At 37.5% G+C, this 17,016-nt stretch overlaps 1 protein-coding gene across 5 annotated transcripts in view; it reads left to right on the forward strand.

Moving 5' to 3' along the window:
* Window positions 1-17,016, forward strand: part of FRMD4B (FERM domain containing 4B) — a 319,973-nt gene that overhangs the window by 274,886 nt on the left and 28,071 nt on the right. For all 5 annotated transcript variants that reach the window (XM_077858098.1, XM_077858096.1, XM_077858097.1 and 2 more), the window contains 4 exons: window positions 4,463-4,546; window positions 6,120-6,185; window positions 8,625-8,682; window positions 9,957-10,043. In XM_077858098.1, the coding sequence (XP_077714224.1) occupies window positions 4,463-4,546; window positions 6,120-6,185; window positions 8,625-8,682; window positions 9,957-10,043 (295 nt within the window). The remainder of the gene's footprint in view (window positions 1-4,462; window positions 4,547-6,119; window positions 6,186-8,624; window positions 8,683-9,956; window positions 10,044-17,016) is intronic.

Genomic DNA, 17,016 nt, shown 5'->3' on the forward strand with positions numbered 1-17,016 from the left:
ACCTTTACTAATACAAAGAAATAAGGCTTTGTTCTTTCCTGAGAGTATAATCACTTGGGATGGTCCAGATTCTACGTTTGTCAGAATCACTTATGTATCTCTTTTATTTTTGCTCTAGTGATAATTTGCTCTGTTAATACATTTTTTTAAAACTGGAAACCGGGGATCCCTGGGTGGCGCAGCGGTTTAGCGCCTGCCTTTGGCCCAGGGCGCGATCCTGGAGACCCAGGATCAAATCCCACGTCAGGCTCCCTGCATGGAGCCTGCTTCTCCCTCTGCCTATGTCTCTGCCTCTCTCTCTCTCTGTCTCTCTCTGTGACTATCATAAATAAATAAAAAAAAAAAAAAAAAAAAAAACTGGAAACCAAATTGAGGAGCTCAGAAGGCATCTCCCTATCCATTCTGTACTAATAGCTTATATCACAAATTGCAAAGTGATAGTGATGGTCTCCGGTATGTTTTATATGGCTTGCACAGTGTTTCCGTTTTTATTTTTGTTTTGTTTGTTTCTTGGTGGAGGCAATATTTTAAAATTTTACATAACCTTTATTACAGTGCATTTTTTATTTGTTCTATTTTATTATTATTGCTTTTAGTCTCTTATTATGCCTAATTTATAAATTAAATTTTATCATGGGTATTTTTATATAGGAAAAAAACATAGTGTATAGGATTTGGTACTATCTATGGTTTCAGATATCCACTGGGGGTCTGGGAACATATCTCCCTGGATAAGGGGGGAACATTGTATAGTTAAAATTACTCTTGACAGTTCTTTGAAGGGTGCCTGGGTGGCTCGGTGGGTGGGTGGCCAGCTGTTGATTTCAGCTCAGATCATGATCTCAGGGTCCTGGGATTGAGCCCCATGTCAGGCTCTGAGCTCACAGGGAATCTGCCTGAAATACTTTCTCCCTCTGCCTCTGCCCCTCCCCACTTCGCTAAGATAAATTAATAAATCTTAAAAAAAAAAAAAGAAAAGAAAAGAAATTCCTTGAAAAGATGACATATCAAAGACCAGGGTTTATTTTTCAATAAATTCCGCACAGGGAGTATTTTTTCTTCTGCTGAAACACATAGCTGTTTCTTTTTTTTTTTTTTTTCTTTTCTTTTTTTTTCATAGCTGTTTCTTTAGTGAGGCACTACATGTAAGTTGCTGGGGTTTAGCAAACATGTATCGAATGCTTAAATGCTAGAAAAATTTCAGTGTTGTGAGAAGCTGGTGCTTTGAGGTCACAGGACCTAAAACCTTCTTAAAGGGCCGTAATAACTTCCCATTTATTCTCAGCCACAAGTTTATTGAATAGAGTGGTAGATAAAATCCCTCTCTTACTTCTCTCCCTTCCCTCTCTCTTTTTTACATACTAGGTGTGCAGTATATACTAATACATACTTGCTAAAAGAACACCACAAAATTAACTACAATCCAAAGAGGTAACTGAGTGCTGGGCTGAGTTCTTGGAACATAGCCTATAGTTCACATGGACCCAGAAGATGACAATCCATATGTAATTGGTGGTGATGATTAATAACAAAAAGTGTTGTCCTTAGCCTCTCATTTTAGAATATGTACATGTATTTGCCCTTCATAAAAAACTCACAAGCCAACATCTTTGAAAAGGAAATGAGATTTGAAGGACAGAGCATGAAAGAAATTATTTAAGAAAAATAAATATCATTACTGGGAGTTGACAGATGACCTTTAATATGAATAAATTGGATTGTGGTGTATTTTGGTTTTCAGGAAGCCCAAACCTGTTTTCCAAGATTGTCAATGTGGTTAAGCCATACTGCTTAGATTTCAAATGAATAGAGAGATTTATCCTTATGTAAGAACATGAGCCAAGTGACTTTTTATTTCCTGTAGTAATTTTTAAAGCTGGGTCTTTCCCCTTTAGAAAGGGCCACAACCTTCATTCTGAAATGTAATGTTGACAGGTACAAATCATAGTGTCTCTAAGCTAGGTGACACTCAACTCTCTCTGTTCTTACTGAAAGACCATAAGTATATGTACAGTTTGCTCAGTGGGTTCACTTGGTTGCCCTGTAGCATGGTCAGGAAACATGATGGTAAAACCAAATACTAAATAAACCGCTGTAAATGTTAAAGGAGAACCACTTACACCAACCCTGATCTGGTGACAGGAGTGAGCAGCTTCTAATACACGCAATACGATGTGGGTCAGATAAAACCTGTCTACAGGCCATGCTTGGTTTCCCAGATTAATCTGTAACAATTGATCTGTGAGTGCTGAATGAATGTTTTGGGAGGATATTCACCTTAGATTGAGTGTTTGGTTCTGCAGTTGGAGGGTTCATCTCTTTCAATGTGAACACTGGGGTAAACCCCAGGAAAGCTAATGTGAAAATGCATAAATGACGGCTCTTGAAACTAATTGGTTCAGTGTTTTCATTTGTAACTAGCAGGTAAGGATGAAGGGGAGCTCTGCCTTGCCAAAGATGAGAATGTGCATGTTGGCTCTTTGGGACATTGCTCTGAGAGTCTGTTGGGAATCAGGTTATGGTCTTATCCTTTAAAGCCAAGCAGACTGGGTTTGCCTTTTAGCTTCACTACATAGTGGCTGTGAGACTTTGAGCAAGTGTCTTAGCCTCTGGAAACCTCTCTTGCCTATAAAGCATATGTAATAATAGTACCTTCCACATGGAAAGAGTTGTGATGAGACTTATATCAGGTAAATAATACCTAAAAAGTGTGTTGCATGGGGGCTCCTGAGTGGCTCAGTTGGTTAAGTGTCCAACTCTTGATTTCAGCTCAGGTCATGATCTCAGGGTCATGAGATGGAGCCTCAAGTCAGGCTTCATGCTCAGCATGGAGTCTGCTTGAGATTCTCTCTTTCCCTTTCTCTCTGTCCCTCCCTCTGCCCCATGCTCTCTCTCTCTCCCAAATAAATAAATAAATCTTTAAAAAATAAAGTATGTCGCATGGTGCCTGACACTCAACAAAGGATAGGTCAGGTAAAGATATGAAGCAATAGAAAGTTTGATGGACACCGGTTTGGTCAGGATTTTGAGTAGCTCTTTATATACTTATCCTAGGCTCTAATGGACCAGAAAGTCATGTCTGTTTTCTCATAGACTACCTCCTTAAATACTGGGGGCAGTTTTTGAGACTATTTTCTCTCATACTATGTAGGAAGCTGTGACTGGGTCATATTACCTGTTCTTCCTTCTGTTAAGTTCTGTTACACCCCTCTCTTTTCTTTTTAAAATTTTCCTTAAGTAACCTCTATACACCCAATGTGGGGATCAAACTCACAATCCCAAGATCAAGAGTCATATATTCTACTGACTGAGCCAGCCAGGAGCCCCCATACCGTTCTCTTTTGATAACTAGGATTTTACCATTTTATAATGTGATAATAGCCAACCTTACACAAGGTACATTTTTAGTTTACTTAATGCTATTTGAACAATAACTTGGGTTTCATTAGAAACACGTTTTCAGACATCTTCTATTCAAGTGATTTTTACAGATGGCCAAATTGATCTGTTTTATTTCAGAGAGTAGTAAGGAAATAAGAAAGAAGTCATAGAAAGGTCTATGTATATACACTTTTTTAAAAAGATTTTATTTTTGGGATGCCTGGGTGGCTCAGCAGCTGAGCATCTGCCTTGGGCTCAGGGCGTGATTCTGGGATCCGGGATCAAGTCCCGCATCAGGTTCCCTGTGGGGATCCTGCTTCTCCCTCTCCCTATGCCTCTCTGTGTCTCTCATGAATAAATAAATAAAATATTTTTTTTAAAAAATATCTTATTTTTTTAAGAGAGAGAATGTGCATGCACACAAGCATCAGGGAGAGGCGGAGGGAGAGAAAGAAGCAGACTCTTGGCTGAGCAGGGAGCCTCACATGGGGCTTAATCTTAGGACCCTGGGATCATGACCTGAGCTGAAGGCAGAGGCTTAACCAACTGAGCCACCCAGGCACCCCTTTATAAACTTTTTTATTGAATTGATATCTATTATGAAAAATTGGTGATACTACAAGTGGTTTTATGATAACCAATATTCCAACAATATTATATAGCTGCTAAAGGTCATTATGAGGATGCTAAAGGAGCATAGAGAAGGTTTATAACAAAATTTGAAGAATGCTGTGTGAAAATGGAGTATCCATAATTATGTAATAGAATATATATACACATAGGAAATATCCGATGAAAATGGCTGCAAGTTTAGCAGGAGGGTAAGGAAAATGGGATTATGGTAACTGAATACTGTTATTTTAATTATGTAAATATTTCTAAAAACTTCAAAATATCAAATGACTTCGAGGGGTTCAGTTGGCAGCTATCTCTAATTGAATCCATAGCCATATGTGTGTCCTGACAACATTTTGATAGAGCCCAGTGTACTGTAGTTATTTATCAGATTTCCTCTTGTGATTGGCTTGCATGATATTTTAGGTAATGGTGGCTGACATTACTGTATTACTCTTCTTTTCAGTGATGAAAATGCCAGAAAAGATTTAAAGACTCTACCAGCCTTTCCAACCAAAACGCTCCAGGAGCATCCATCCCTTGCTTACTGGTAAGCCAAAGCAAGACAACAGATAACCCTGTTATCATAGCCTCCATTGAGAAGTGCATGCTTTTCAAGAAATTAAAAGAAATATAAGTGAAGATAATATCAAATTGCCCATCACATGCGTCAGAGCGACTGTTAAGTAGACCTTGGTCCTTTCCACGAAAGGGTCTTGTCAAAGCTTACTGGAGATCATCGTACTAAGACTGTAGTCATTTGTGAAGAGTGGCTGCGTGCCTTCTCATTCACATATGTAAAAGGTCTGTAGAGTGTGCTTTTAAGTGAACATAATGCTCAATACATGTACTGCCACTGTGGAATGTGGCTTTAATCTAGTGGAGTGCAGTATACATGCTATAAAATACAGACTTCCTTGGATAGAGGTTTTGTTAATGGCCAGAAATGACCTGACTGATCATTGGTTTCTTCCATAGCCAAAAATTGTTGTATATTTTAAGTCCTTCTATTTGTTTATATTTTAATGAATCCATAGTACCCATTTTCCATACAGTATTTTTCCTAGAAAAGTATTTTTCTCCCTTTGACTTAGTTACATAGCTTCCTTGATTTATGGCTCTGAATCCTGAAGGTAGTTTTCCTTTCCACTGAAAAACAGATTACAAAGTAAATATCCAACATGAATAGTTTTATAGGGAAGATGAAATGTGCAGAAAGAGTGAAAGTGAGTCCTGAGACTGCATTTCTTCCTGAGTCTGGAATCTTCTAAACAAATTATTGCTAAGTGATAGTTTCTTAAGAAAAAACAAACAAAGACCATTTACCACTGATTACTGGTTGTGTAGAGATAAAAACATTTACCCTTCTGGGTTATACTTGAGATACAACAGCTGTCTGAAAGTAGGGTACAGTCGCTGAGTGAGTTGCCTTTCTAGTCAACAAGTTCTTTTAACTTTTTACTGAGGAATCTCTACCCCAAACTTGGGGCTCTAACTCACAACCCCAAAATCAAGCATCGCATGTTCTACCAACTGAGCCAGCCAGGTGCCCCTCCAGTTAACAAGTTTTATGCTGGGCCAGTATGAAGGGTTTTCTCCGAAAGCAGTGTGTCCCCAGGTAGCAAGTGACAAAAGAACAGCATTTTGGATTATACACCAGACTCAGACTTGTGGATAGTTTAAGGAAAATGTCTTTAATACCGAACACTTGCTGATCTCTTTTTTTAAGCCTTTTAATTTCTCTAGCAAGGCTCACTAATTAACATTTGATAACACTATTTAGCACCTATTATATCTCATTCAGTTACAGAAAACAAAATACTTGTTTTTCATTTGACAAACTGATATTATTTCTCCATTTCCAATAAATCTTTTAAAAATATCAATATATGTCATATATCATATAAAATACAAATAGCAAATCATGATGAGGGAGTCAAATATCTGAGGTTCAGGAATCCATGTCCTACAGAAAAGAAAGTCGGCCAAGCTTCTGTCTTTCAAACAAGTTGGTAAAGGCCTTTTTTCTCAAGTTTCTCAACAAGCCACCTGAGCATCTTGAAATTGAGTCTGTACCTCATTTAATTGTACACTGCCATATTTCTCATTTCCTTGTTTTACAGTGAGGACAGGGTAATTGAGCATTATTTGAAAATCAAAGGTCTGACTCGAGGTCAAGCTGTGGTTCAGTAAGTATCTGTCTTTTCTTTTGCTTACATAGAATTTTAATGTCTTCTGTTGTGTGGTTTGTGTATATATCATCTCTCATTTGGTTAGAATTGCCTTGCTATGAATTATAAAATGCCTTGGGTCATTCCATAGTTGATGTCATCAATTCAGATACCTGCCAGTGCTAGGCAGGTTGCAAAACTGAGAAATCTAGGCCAGGTATAGGGCAATAGGGAATGATGGGGACTGAGGTAAACTGGAGATCTATTGCCCTGGGTAGAGGCAAGGTGATTCTGCTTCAGAAATCAAGCCTAAAGCTGTAAGATCTGATATTTTCTAAGAAAAGCTGGAAATTCTGATTTTTAAAATCCAATTTTAAGCACTGCAAAGTAATTTTAAGAAAATGTTGTTACAATGCAAGCCAAACAAAACCTATCTGGAGGTCATCTTTGGTTGCCTGGTTTGTGCCTCTACTTTGAGTGGAGCATACAGTGTTGGTGTTAAATAATCTGTGTCTTCTTGCTGCCAAGAACAGACCAGAGCGATATATTTCTGCATTTTAGACTTACAGAGTTACCATCCATTTATTTATATATTTTTTTAAGATTTATTAAAATTAGCGAGGAGCCCTGATGTGGGACTCAATCCCAGGGCCCTGAAATCATGTCCTGAGCTGAAACCAAGAGTCACAGGCTTAACCAACTGAGCCACCCAGGCCCCCCACCATCTATTTATTAACAGTAGTTCACAAGCTACATTAAATTTTTAAAATTATAAGAACTACATTTATAATTTTGTAATTTTAAAATTATAAAAACTAATATAGCATCATTGCTTTAGTAATTGTAGAATGACTCTTATGGCCAAAGATGTTCTTCTTAAATACCTGCTGAGTATAGCTTAAAGCATGTGAGAACTGAAATAAGGACTTAGACATGGCCTTTCCCCTGGTTAGTGTATAGATTTCCCTCACACCTCTACATCTTGCACTAATCTCCTTTTTATCACAACACACCTTCTGTGGTCTTTAAGGCAGAAATAAAAAATGGGCAATTCTGAAGTTAAATCCTTGACGTTTTAACTGACTATTTTTTGGGAGGGTAGTGGGTGGTAACATCCCTGAAGGATGTTAGGTAAGGCTAATGAGCATGTTATGAAGTATCCTTGTTTAGATGCAGAGGCCTTTTACTTCCCTTGATTATTACTGTTGTGGTTCCAAATAAGAGACTAACTTTCTGGTTAAGACTCTAGACTAGGGAATCCAACTCACTTTGTTAGAACCTTGGTGGTGCAGGGTACTTGCTGCTTGCTGTTGGGACATTTACCTAACCTCTTATATTCATCTACATATAGGTCATTTGCTTTTTTAAAAAGCATCAAATTATTGATTACAAAACCCAGAGCAACTGATATTCAAAATGTCATTAAAAAGTTCACTCATGCTAAAGAGGAATCTCAATTCTTTGTGAGCAGAGGGGAAGTTATACACTATTTCACACCATAAAACCTTAGAAATACACAATAAATACTTGTTGACTTAGAATTAGTAAATGGAGTAGATGGAGAAATCATTGTCTTAATTTTTATTTTGAGGGGCATATATTTTAAAATGAGATTGATATAAATAAAATTCATCCTTTTTTGGTACCTGTTTCTTAGAATTTAGACTTAAGAGTTAAGTATACGTTTCAAAGAATTTACCACAATCAGTAATGGAACCACTTTATTTTTTTTAACTATTTATGTACATATGTATATATGTAATTTCTACACCCAACATGGAGTTCCAGCTCACAACTCAAGATCAAGAACTATGTGCTCTACTGACTGAGCCAGCCAGCCGCTCCACAATTGCTTGATTTTTTACTTGTTATGAGCATGACCCAAAGTTGATTCTCATTACTTTGTATCATTAAGTGTTTAGTTTAAAAAAAAAAATACTTCTAATTTGGGTTGATGATACAGTACAGTATGTTTTTAAGCCATAGAAATCTTAATGTGTAGGAAAAGACGTTTCTTGTAGCTTTCTGAAATTGAAGTTTTGTTAGCAACTTCCTAACATTTGGGTAAGAATGGAGTATTCTATTTCTACTCTAGTCAAAGACATTAGCCATGTAGTAATGAGAAAAGTAGATACAAATTGCATTTCTCTTCTTTTTTTTTTTTTTTTTTAAGATTTATTTATTTATTTATTTATTTATTTGAGAGAAAGAGTGCATGAGTGGGGTGGAAGGGCAAAGGGAGAGGGAGAGAGAATCTTAGGCAGACTCCCTGCTGAGCACAGAGCCCTATACAGGCTGGATCTCAGGATCCTGAGATCATGACCTAAGCTGAAATCAAGAATCAGACACTTAACTGAACTACCCAGGTACCCCACAAATTATGTTTCTATACCTCACTTTTCCCAAAACGGTCCTCTAATTTATTAAGAGATTGTAATATATATTCATTTTTCATAGGTATATGAAAATAGTAGAAGCTCTACCCACGTATGGAGTCCATTATTATGCTGTAAAGGTAAATACTTTTGCATAACAAAACTTTCATAATGCCCATCTTAGTTTATGAGTTAGTGAGTGGCAGCAACTTCTGAAATTACATAAATTAATATTATATGTATGCGAATTGTCTCTATAATTTTCAACATTTAAAATATGATTGATTTTCTTAAAAAAAAAATAAAGGCCTGATTATATCTTGTTATTTGTAGCAAATTAGCAAGTTTGTTATTTTTGAAAAATACTTGTTACATTCAGATGTTTTCCCAAAACAGCTATTAATCCTAACATACACAAATTACTCTCTTTTGGTACATCTGTTCCTTTTACTTGTTTTTGCTATTTCTCTTCCCCAATTGTTCACCTGTCTAATGCTACGAAGTACTCACTTGATAGTGCCTTTATATGAGAATCATACACTTGCCACTGTCATTTTAAGAGCTTCATAAAATTCTCAAATTTTTGCAGGATTTACAATACCAATTTTCAATTGGTATGCTCCATATTTGTGAAGTATTTTCAAGCAGAGAGAGATTGATTAAGAAATATTTTGAGATAGTAAAGGATAAAGCACCATTAAGAAGGGAGTCTTGTTTGAAAGGAATAATGTTACCATTGATTAATCTGGAGTGACTTTTCAAGTTATGATAGTATTTACAATTCAGAATGGGGGGGCTAAATAATAAATACTTACATAATAAGGACACCTTGTATTGAAAGTATGTACCAATTCAACTTTAGCTTTTCATGATTCTTAGTTTATTTGCATATGTTTAAGCCTAAATATGTACCTCAAAGTGATGATTCAAACATCCTGCCATTGAATCATACAGTTCTCTAAAAGAGCTTTTCAGTATTCCCATGTTCATTGTTAAATGGATTATAAACGTCAGATTTGGAGTCACTTTTCTCATCTTTGTAATTCTTTGGAAACTTCTCTATTATAGCTGGTTATTAATCAAAAGAATAGAGAGTTTTTTTCCTCTTTCTTTCTTTTTTTTTCCCCCAATGGATAACTGGCTTTATACTGGGGATTAATTTTACTTTTTACTTCTTCTCTCCAACTGTTTAGTCAAGACAGTAATGGTTAAAAAAAAAAAAAAGGCAGTAATGGTTCGTTCTTTTTTATGGCATTAATGGTATTGGTCTGTTTTTTAACTTTCAGATCTTATTTGAAGGCATTTTAATAACAAGTTAGGTTTTTAAGTAATGTTTTGTTTACCAAGATAGCTTTATTTTCACTTGCTGATATTTGTTAAACAGGACTTGGTTCTCATGCTTTCTGTCTTCCAGGATAAACAAGGACTTCCTTGGTGGCTTGGAATCAGCTATAAAGGAATCGGCCAGTATGATTTGCAAGATAAAGTAAAACCTCGGAAAGTAAGTGTGAATCATTTTAGACACTTTGGAGAACTTGAGGTATTCTGGATTTGGCAACATTACTTTAATGGGCACCAAATAGTCTCAGACAAGTAACTTTGACTGGTGAAGCCATAGGTTCGGAGAAGGCTCAGGTCAAGTGAAAAATACTTTTTACAAATAATTTATGTACCCTTTACACAGCAATTCCACATCTGATCATTTATTCTAAGGAAATAAAGTTTTGCACAAAGATTTAACTCTAAGGATGTGGATCCTAACTTCATTTATAGATGCATACAATTTGGGGCACCTGGGTGGCTCAGTCAGTTAAGTGTCTGCCTTCACCTCAGGTCATGATCCCAGGGTCCTGGGATCCAGCCCCATGTTGGGCTCTCTGCTCAGTGGAGCCCCTGCTTCTCTCTCTCCCTCTCCCTGCTGCTCTGCCTACTTGTGCGCTCTCGCTCTCTCTCTCTCTCTCTGTGTGTCAAATAAATAAATAACAATATTTTTAAAAAATAAAAAATAAAATAAATGCATACAATTATATTTCTATTTTAACATCATATGAAAAAGATGATGACATTTGTTTTCCAAATTTTATATATGTTATATAGGCATGAAATATTTATTTATATACATAATTATGTATAATGTTAAAATATATTTATATATAAATTGCATATATACATACATACATTTGCAAACATATGCTTACTGACACTGGATGGATACACAGGTGGATGAATTGTGAAGACATAAACCAGGATCTTTGGTGCCTGTTCCGTCTCAGTAATACAGTTATGACTGACCTTTTTACTATTGCTGCTGTTTTCACTTATCTTTGGTTCACAATTTTCCACACTAAACATGTCTGCTTTTTCAAGAGAAGAATAAGTTATGGGCTGTTTGTTAAAGGTCACACTCTATCAGGTTTGGGTTTTCCAGAGCTAATAAATTACGTTATTTTCAATTTGAACTTTGGCTGTGAAGCTCTTTCTCTTGATCCAAACACAGACATACAATACATTTTCACCCATATGAGAATGGATGAGTCCACATAGCCGCCCGCCTGCACTGGCCTGCTGTGTCTTATAATGACACAATGGCTTATGCAGGCTGCCCTGGTTGGTTTTTGCCACCCTCCCTGTGCTCTGCTGCCATCGCCGGGAGTCATGGCAGTGAAACAATGACCTATAATAGCAGACCATGTGTTATCACACCCCGACATCGCAGCCTTGAATAACTCCTATCATTTCCATCTGTCTTATGCTTTAATGTCTATTAGAAAAATAGCCATATTCATCATAAAGTGGCCCTTGTAATCATACCACAGTGTTCTTCATCTTCTGTGTGTTTTTCCCAGCTTCTATCAATGCTCACAATCTTTCTTTGAGTTAAAATAATTAAGTTCATCTTTTCTCCTCATTTTATGATTGTGAAGCTGACACAGGCAACACAAAGGGGTGGCCCAGCGCTCGCCCTCTTCCAATGGCAATCCTATCGTCCTAGAGACAGGCTAGCTGGGCATTGAGGCTTCTTATTGGAAATTATTTCTTTTTAAGATTTTATTTATTTATTTATTTGAGACAGAGTGAACGAGAAAGTGAGAGAGAGCACAAGTGGGGGGAGGAGCCAAGGGAGAGGGAGAAGCAGGCTCTCCACTGAGCAGGGAGCCCCATGCAGGGCTCAAACCAAGGACCCCTGGACCATGACCTAAGCCAAAGGCAGATGCTTACCCAGCTAAGGCACCAGATTCCCCTGGAAATTATTATTAAGAATGATGAAACATCATTTCACAACTAATATCCATCTGTGTGTGAGACAGTAAGACCACATGTAGTAATCATATAATAATATTGTGTCTTTCTAAGCCCTGTGACCAAAATCATTTGAAGTAAGGTCTACTTACTTAATTTCCAGGAGGAATATGAATAATGTTGTTCATACTTGAAAATTTGCCTAATTTCTAGTAAATAATGTTAGAAATGATGGGCATACAATTTTTTTTCAAAATCCTTTTTCTTTATAGTTTTTTTTTAACCAAAAGTTATACATAGCCAATGTAAAAACAAAGAAACAGAAACATATCAGTTAGGGCAGGAAGTCCTTCTGCAATCCCCATCCCTTCCCCTCGATAATCACTGTCAAGAGAATGATACTGGTTCATTGAATCTTTGTCAGTGTCTATCCTAGGCTTTTCAGAGAGAGAAATCTTTCTGTGTGCACTATATCATACCATATCCTATTTCTCCAGATTACTTTATAAACACATCTCTTTTCACTCTAGCTGCCCAGTATCCATTATGTGGAAACACAGAATTCATTTAACTGATTCGCTTAGATGACATTATGGTTGTTAACCATAATGGGGGTCCATGGCAGGGGGAAGGAACATAATGAATCCCAGTCAAGGCATATAACTATTCTCTAGTTTATCTATTTAATAAAACAAAATTGCTGCTTATCATGTTTTCTTGAGGTAGACCTCAACTTATATTAATATTTTTGGTAATTTATTTCTCCCCCACATTTTACTTTAAGAAATAACATTTAGGAGTCTCACTGGTTTTGCTGAATCTCACATGTAATAACTTAAATCGACTCACAAGTCATCTCTTAGCTATCATGGCTTCATGAAATTGAGAATCCTGCAGAATATAAATGTACTTGCTAAAAACGACCAGGCTTTCTCCCAAAATAATGGTGAATCAGAATCTGCGCAGTATATACTGCAACTAATTTCCTCGCCATTGCTCATGACTCACAGCCCTTTCTTTACATTCACAGTTTCATAGGAATTGGTCAATATTGTTTGACACTGATCACAATCAGGCTTGCTTGTTCATCCCAGAGTTTAGACAAGGATCAGAAGACACTCTTTTTTTTGATTGACAGAGTTTTCCCTTTCATTTTCAAGACGTGCCTTATTCAATTCAAATAGGACCATAAAACAGGCCATCTTGTGTTATCCCTGCCTTGTCTTCTCTTTCTTGCTTATTTTTGCAGGTGTTCACGCTGTACCACTGTTTACTTCCTCCTCCTTCTTTAAAATACAACAATGGATTTTGCTTCCATTGTTTATTTTTCCATGGCCAAACAACCTACGGGTTTAATTGGAGGGAGGATGTTCTACAAGTCACTGCCCTGGCCCAGTTGGTACAAATGAAAGAAGCCATAATTTAAAGGGCTGTGAGCATTAACTTGTAAAAAGGAGAATCATGCTTCAGCTGTTTGCATGGTTTATGTACTCAACAAGTTACCAGTGGCCGAGCAGGATTGAAGGTCAGATTGGCAAACTCTGAAACAAAGGCTGGAATGGGAGGCCTTGGAGATGCTGAGCCTCTTGAACTGCTTACTGGGTTATAATTATGTGGCTTAAAAACAGGCCAGAAGAGGAAGATTTGCCAATAATAAGAGAGACTAATACCAAAGGCTATTTTGAAAAAAGGTTGGTCCGAGACCCACAAGTTGGAGCTTTCGGTCCTTTCCATGTACTGTCTATTAGTTGGAGCCTATGAATGTGAGGAACTGTGTTGGTTGTACCTGCCATAGCATCCAGCAAGTGCTCTTCGTGTATTTTGGCCATAAGGCTTTTGCCGAGTTGTTTCCAGGCTATGTAGTATAATGATGGAGAGCAAGAATTCGGGAAGCAACCCAAAGCCTGTCCTTGGTGTCCATTTGCTGTGTGACCTTGGGCATGTTGTTTCATCTCTCTTTAAACTCAGTTTATTTATCTGCACCATGGTAATGCCACCAATGGCGCAGGGTATTTGCAAGAATTACATGAGATTATATTCACCACCGTGCCTGTTACACAGTTATCACTCCGCAACTGGTTGTTGTTCATTGGTAGTGACAGATAAAGACAATTTAAAAAGGTATGAGAAATCCTCAGGGTTAGAGAAGAGCCCAACATTGCTAGACTCGTAGCCTTAGCAGTCTAAGAGTTGACACTCAGATATCATGTTTTCATAGACTCTTATAAGCACTCTGTGCCAGTTTATTAACCATGATGCCCTAAGGCATGATGCAAATTAAAAGAAATTTAAAATTCTGAGTAACAAACCACAAAAATTCAGAGTATTAAAAATTGAGATCACAGGAAGGTTTTTTTTCTTTTTAATTCTCCCTTTATGCATAAAATGTGTCATTGCAAACTCTTATGGAATGTGAAAACATACCAGAACTCAACTTAATTTCAAATTGTAGGACAATGGAACTTAAAAACAGTGAAATTTTACATTAAAAAAAAAAAGCAAGCTTGTGTTCCTAATAGGTTTTTGTTGTTTGTTCAGTATTTCAAGGAAAAATGACATTTCTTCACAAAGAGGTAGGGTGGGTCATTGGCTAAGTGAAGTATTGATATATGTCATGACTGATTTGTACCTCCCCCCCAGCAAATTATTTGACCTGGGAAAACCAGACTCTGTCAGATGAGCGAAATAAAAAAGGCATGCCAGCCAAAGTGTCATCCTCAGACCTTAGTGGGATAAAATATCCTTCAAGATTAGTATCTTTGTGCATTATAACTGCTAACAAAGTCTTGTGATTTGCATCATCACCTGGGGGCATTTCAGGGTGGGGAAAGGGTTCTTAACTTCTGTTAACTGATTTTTCTTGGAATTCCCAAATGCCTAGAGCCAAATGAATTAAGTCACAAGGACAAAAGTCTTCCTGTTTCTTTGTCCTAAAAATAAGGGGTCCATTTCATTTAAACTCAGCTGCTTGCTTACTTTTCTAAGCCAGCCATCTTGACATTTCTCACCACTCCAGTTTTTCCCCCCTGCTGCCACATTACCAGGGAGCTGGATAGGGATGCTCCTTCTAACACTGCTTAAATTCTGGATGCACTTAGCTGCAGGAGAAGAAGGAACATTTGCTGTCCAGTCACACTTTCTACGTCAGTACATAATAAAGTATGGTGTGAAACAAAAGAATGGAGTTACAGAATGTCAACTAGAGACCGGTCCATCCTGTTTGTAAAGTGTATAATTAAGCTCCAGCCACACCAATAATCAATCTGATTGTTAAAGCCTTCTGCAGAGTCGCTGGGAGGAGAGCTCAAATCCTACAGCATGGGTTTGAAATAAGAACCAGTCCTGCACTCCTACTTACCGGTTGGCTGACCTGGAGCTGTCACTCAGTGTTTCTGGGTCTTTATTTCCTCAACTTTCAAATTCCAACAATTCTGTCTGCCTTATCTACCTCAAAGATCATTGTGAGGATCCAGTGGGTTAGTGAATTCTTTTACCGAGTAGATATTTTTTTTTCCTTCACATCTTATTCTAATCTATAGAACACCATAGATTTGTTTTTCTTCCCTTCCTGTAAGCTAATCACAGGATTTTAAGCAGTTCTTCTAAGATAGGGAGCTCTCAAAGAATCGGTTGGGCATTGGTGAGTCTCCATTTCCATTTCACAACTGGCAAGCAGATGGAAAGAATTCAAGGCAAACAGCCTGATTAGTCATAAAATCTAATTGCAAGGGAGGCTGGGAAGGGTAGTCTTTAGGTGGGTGGCCATGGGCAAAGCCATAACTCAGAGTGTTCTGTTACTAAAAGAAGGAGGGAAAAAAGATCCTGAGGGTGATAAGTAGTTTCTGCCACATTGTGTTTATTTCCTCTGAAGTCTTTCAGGGGGATGGTTAGTGAGAAACTAATGAGTGAGCAGAGAAATAAAACATGATGACAAATTTTGAATAGCTTCTGATGGAAACAAAATGGAGGAGCAATAATGTGATGAGTGTGGAACACTCAGTGGGTTCATGGAAGGCCATTGAGAAAGGTGACATTTAAGCTGGATCCTGAAGGGTGAGAAGGAATCTGGCCATGCAGAATGGGTTGGCACCTTCTCGTCGGAGAAGAGCATATGCTGATGGGACGGAGGTAGGCTCATCATAAAACTGAGAGGGGATCATTGTAGCTAGAGCTTAAAGGCTGAGGGTTTTCTCTATAGAAACAGAAGATGATGTTTGAAGAAGAGGAAGTGGCTGCTGTACAGGCAAAACCATTCAATTTCATTATTTAATCTGTTAGTTTTTATTTCTAGGCATTTACCAAATGGCTGAATTGTTGGCACAGAGAAATGAAAGATAGCACTTTTAAAGGATTGACTCATCCAAATGCTGAGAAAACCAACTAATAAATTGGTTTTTGCATTGTGAAAAAAATGTTCTAGGAAGGTGCAAAAAAAAAAAAACAGTAAAAGGTTCTTTGCTTTGTACTTATGACTAAAGATTGGTTTGATTTTAATGCACTCATCCTTAGGGAATAAATTTCGAACAAGAGAGTAGAGAGTACAGTGTACCCAGTTTGGGGGTTATTTTAACAGCAACAACAAAAAAATGTATTGAGCCCATGCTGTTTACAAGGACCCTGAGCTAGTACTTTAAATTCATTATTCTGTTTAAGGAAAAAAACCAAGTCCCTGCCCTTAAGGATCTGACCACCCATCTGGAAAGACAGAATTATATCCAAAGTTAGGGTTTTATTGAAATATTTAATAACTGGGCTTAGTTACCAAGCTATGAGAAAAGATGCCAGTTGTAATGTCCAAAAGGGCCATGCAGGTGCCCCTGAGCAGTGGGGTTACATCATACACATTGGGTGAGCACTCTATTGCCCATATTGATGGGAAGTCATTAGGTCAGCCCTGGGAGGTTAGAGATTCGGCCACAGGAATCTGGGGAGATTGCAATCCTGTTGGACAATCAGAATTTTATACTAGGCATTTCCTGATGCCCAAAGCTTCTTTATCTAAACTTTTTCTAAAATACTCAGAATGTTGTACTCCTTGTTGGAAGGTTATGCTATCACACCTCAAAATGTAATTTTTGCTACCTGGGTGTGTCCCATTTGGGTATGTTATAAAATTTTTGTCCAGCACACCTGACACTATTAGCATGGCCTCTAGTGGATAACAGTTGCATTTAGAAAATCTGAACAGCCATTTCTTCCTAAAGGGGTTACCTAACTGAGAAAAATAGGACCCC

The sequence above is a fragment of the Canis aureus genome, chromosome 19 (genome assembly GCF_053574225.1).
Source record: "Canis aureus isolate CA01 chromosome 19, VMU_Caureus_v.1.0, whole genome shotgun sequence".
Classification (NCBI taxonomy): Eukaryota; Metazoa; Chordata; class Mammalia; order Carnivora; family Canidae; genus Canis; species Canis aureus.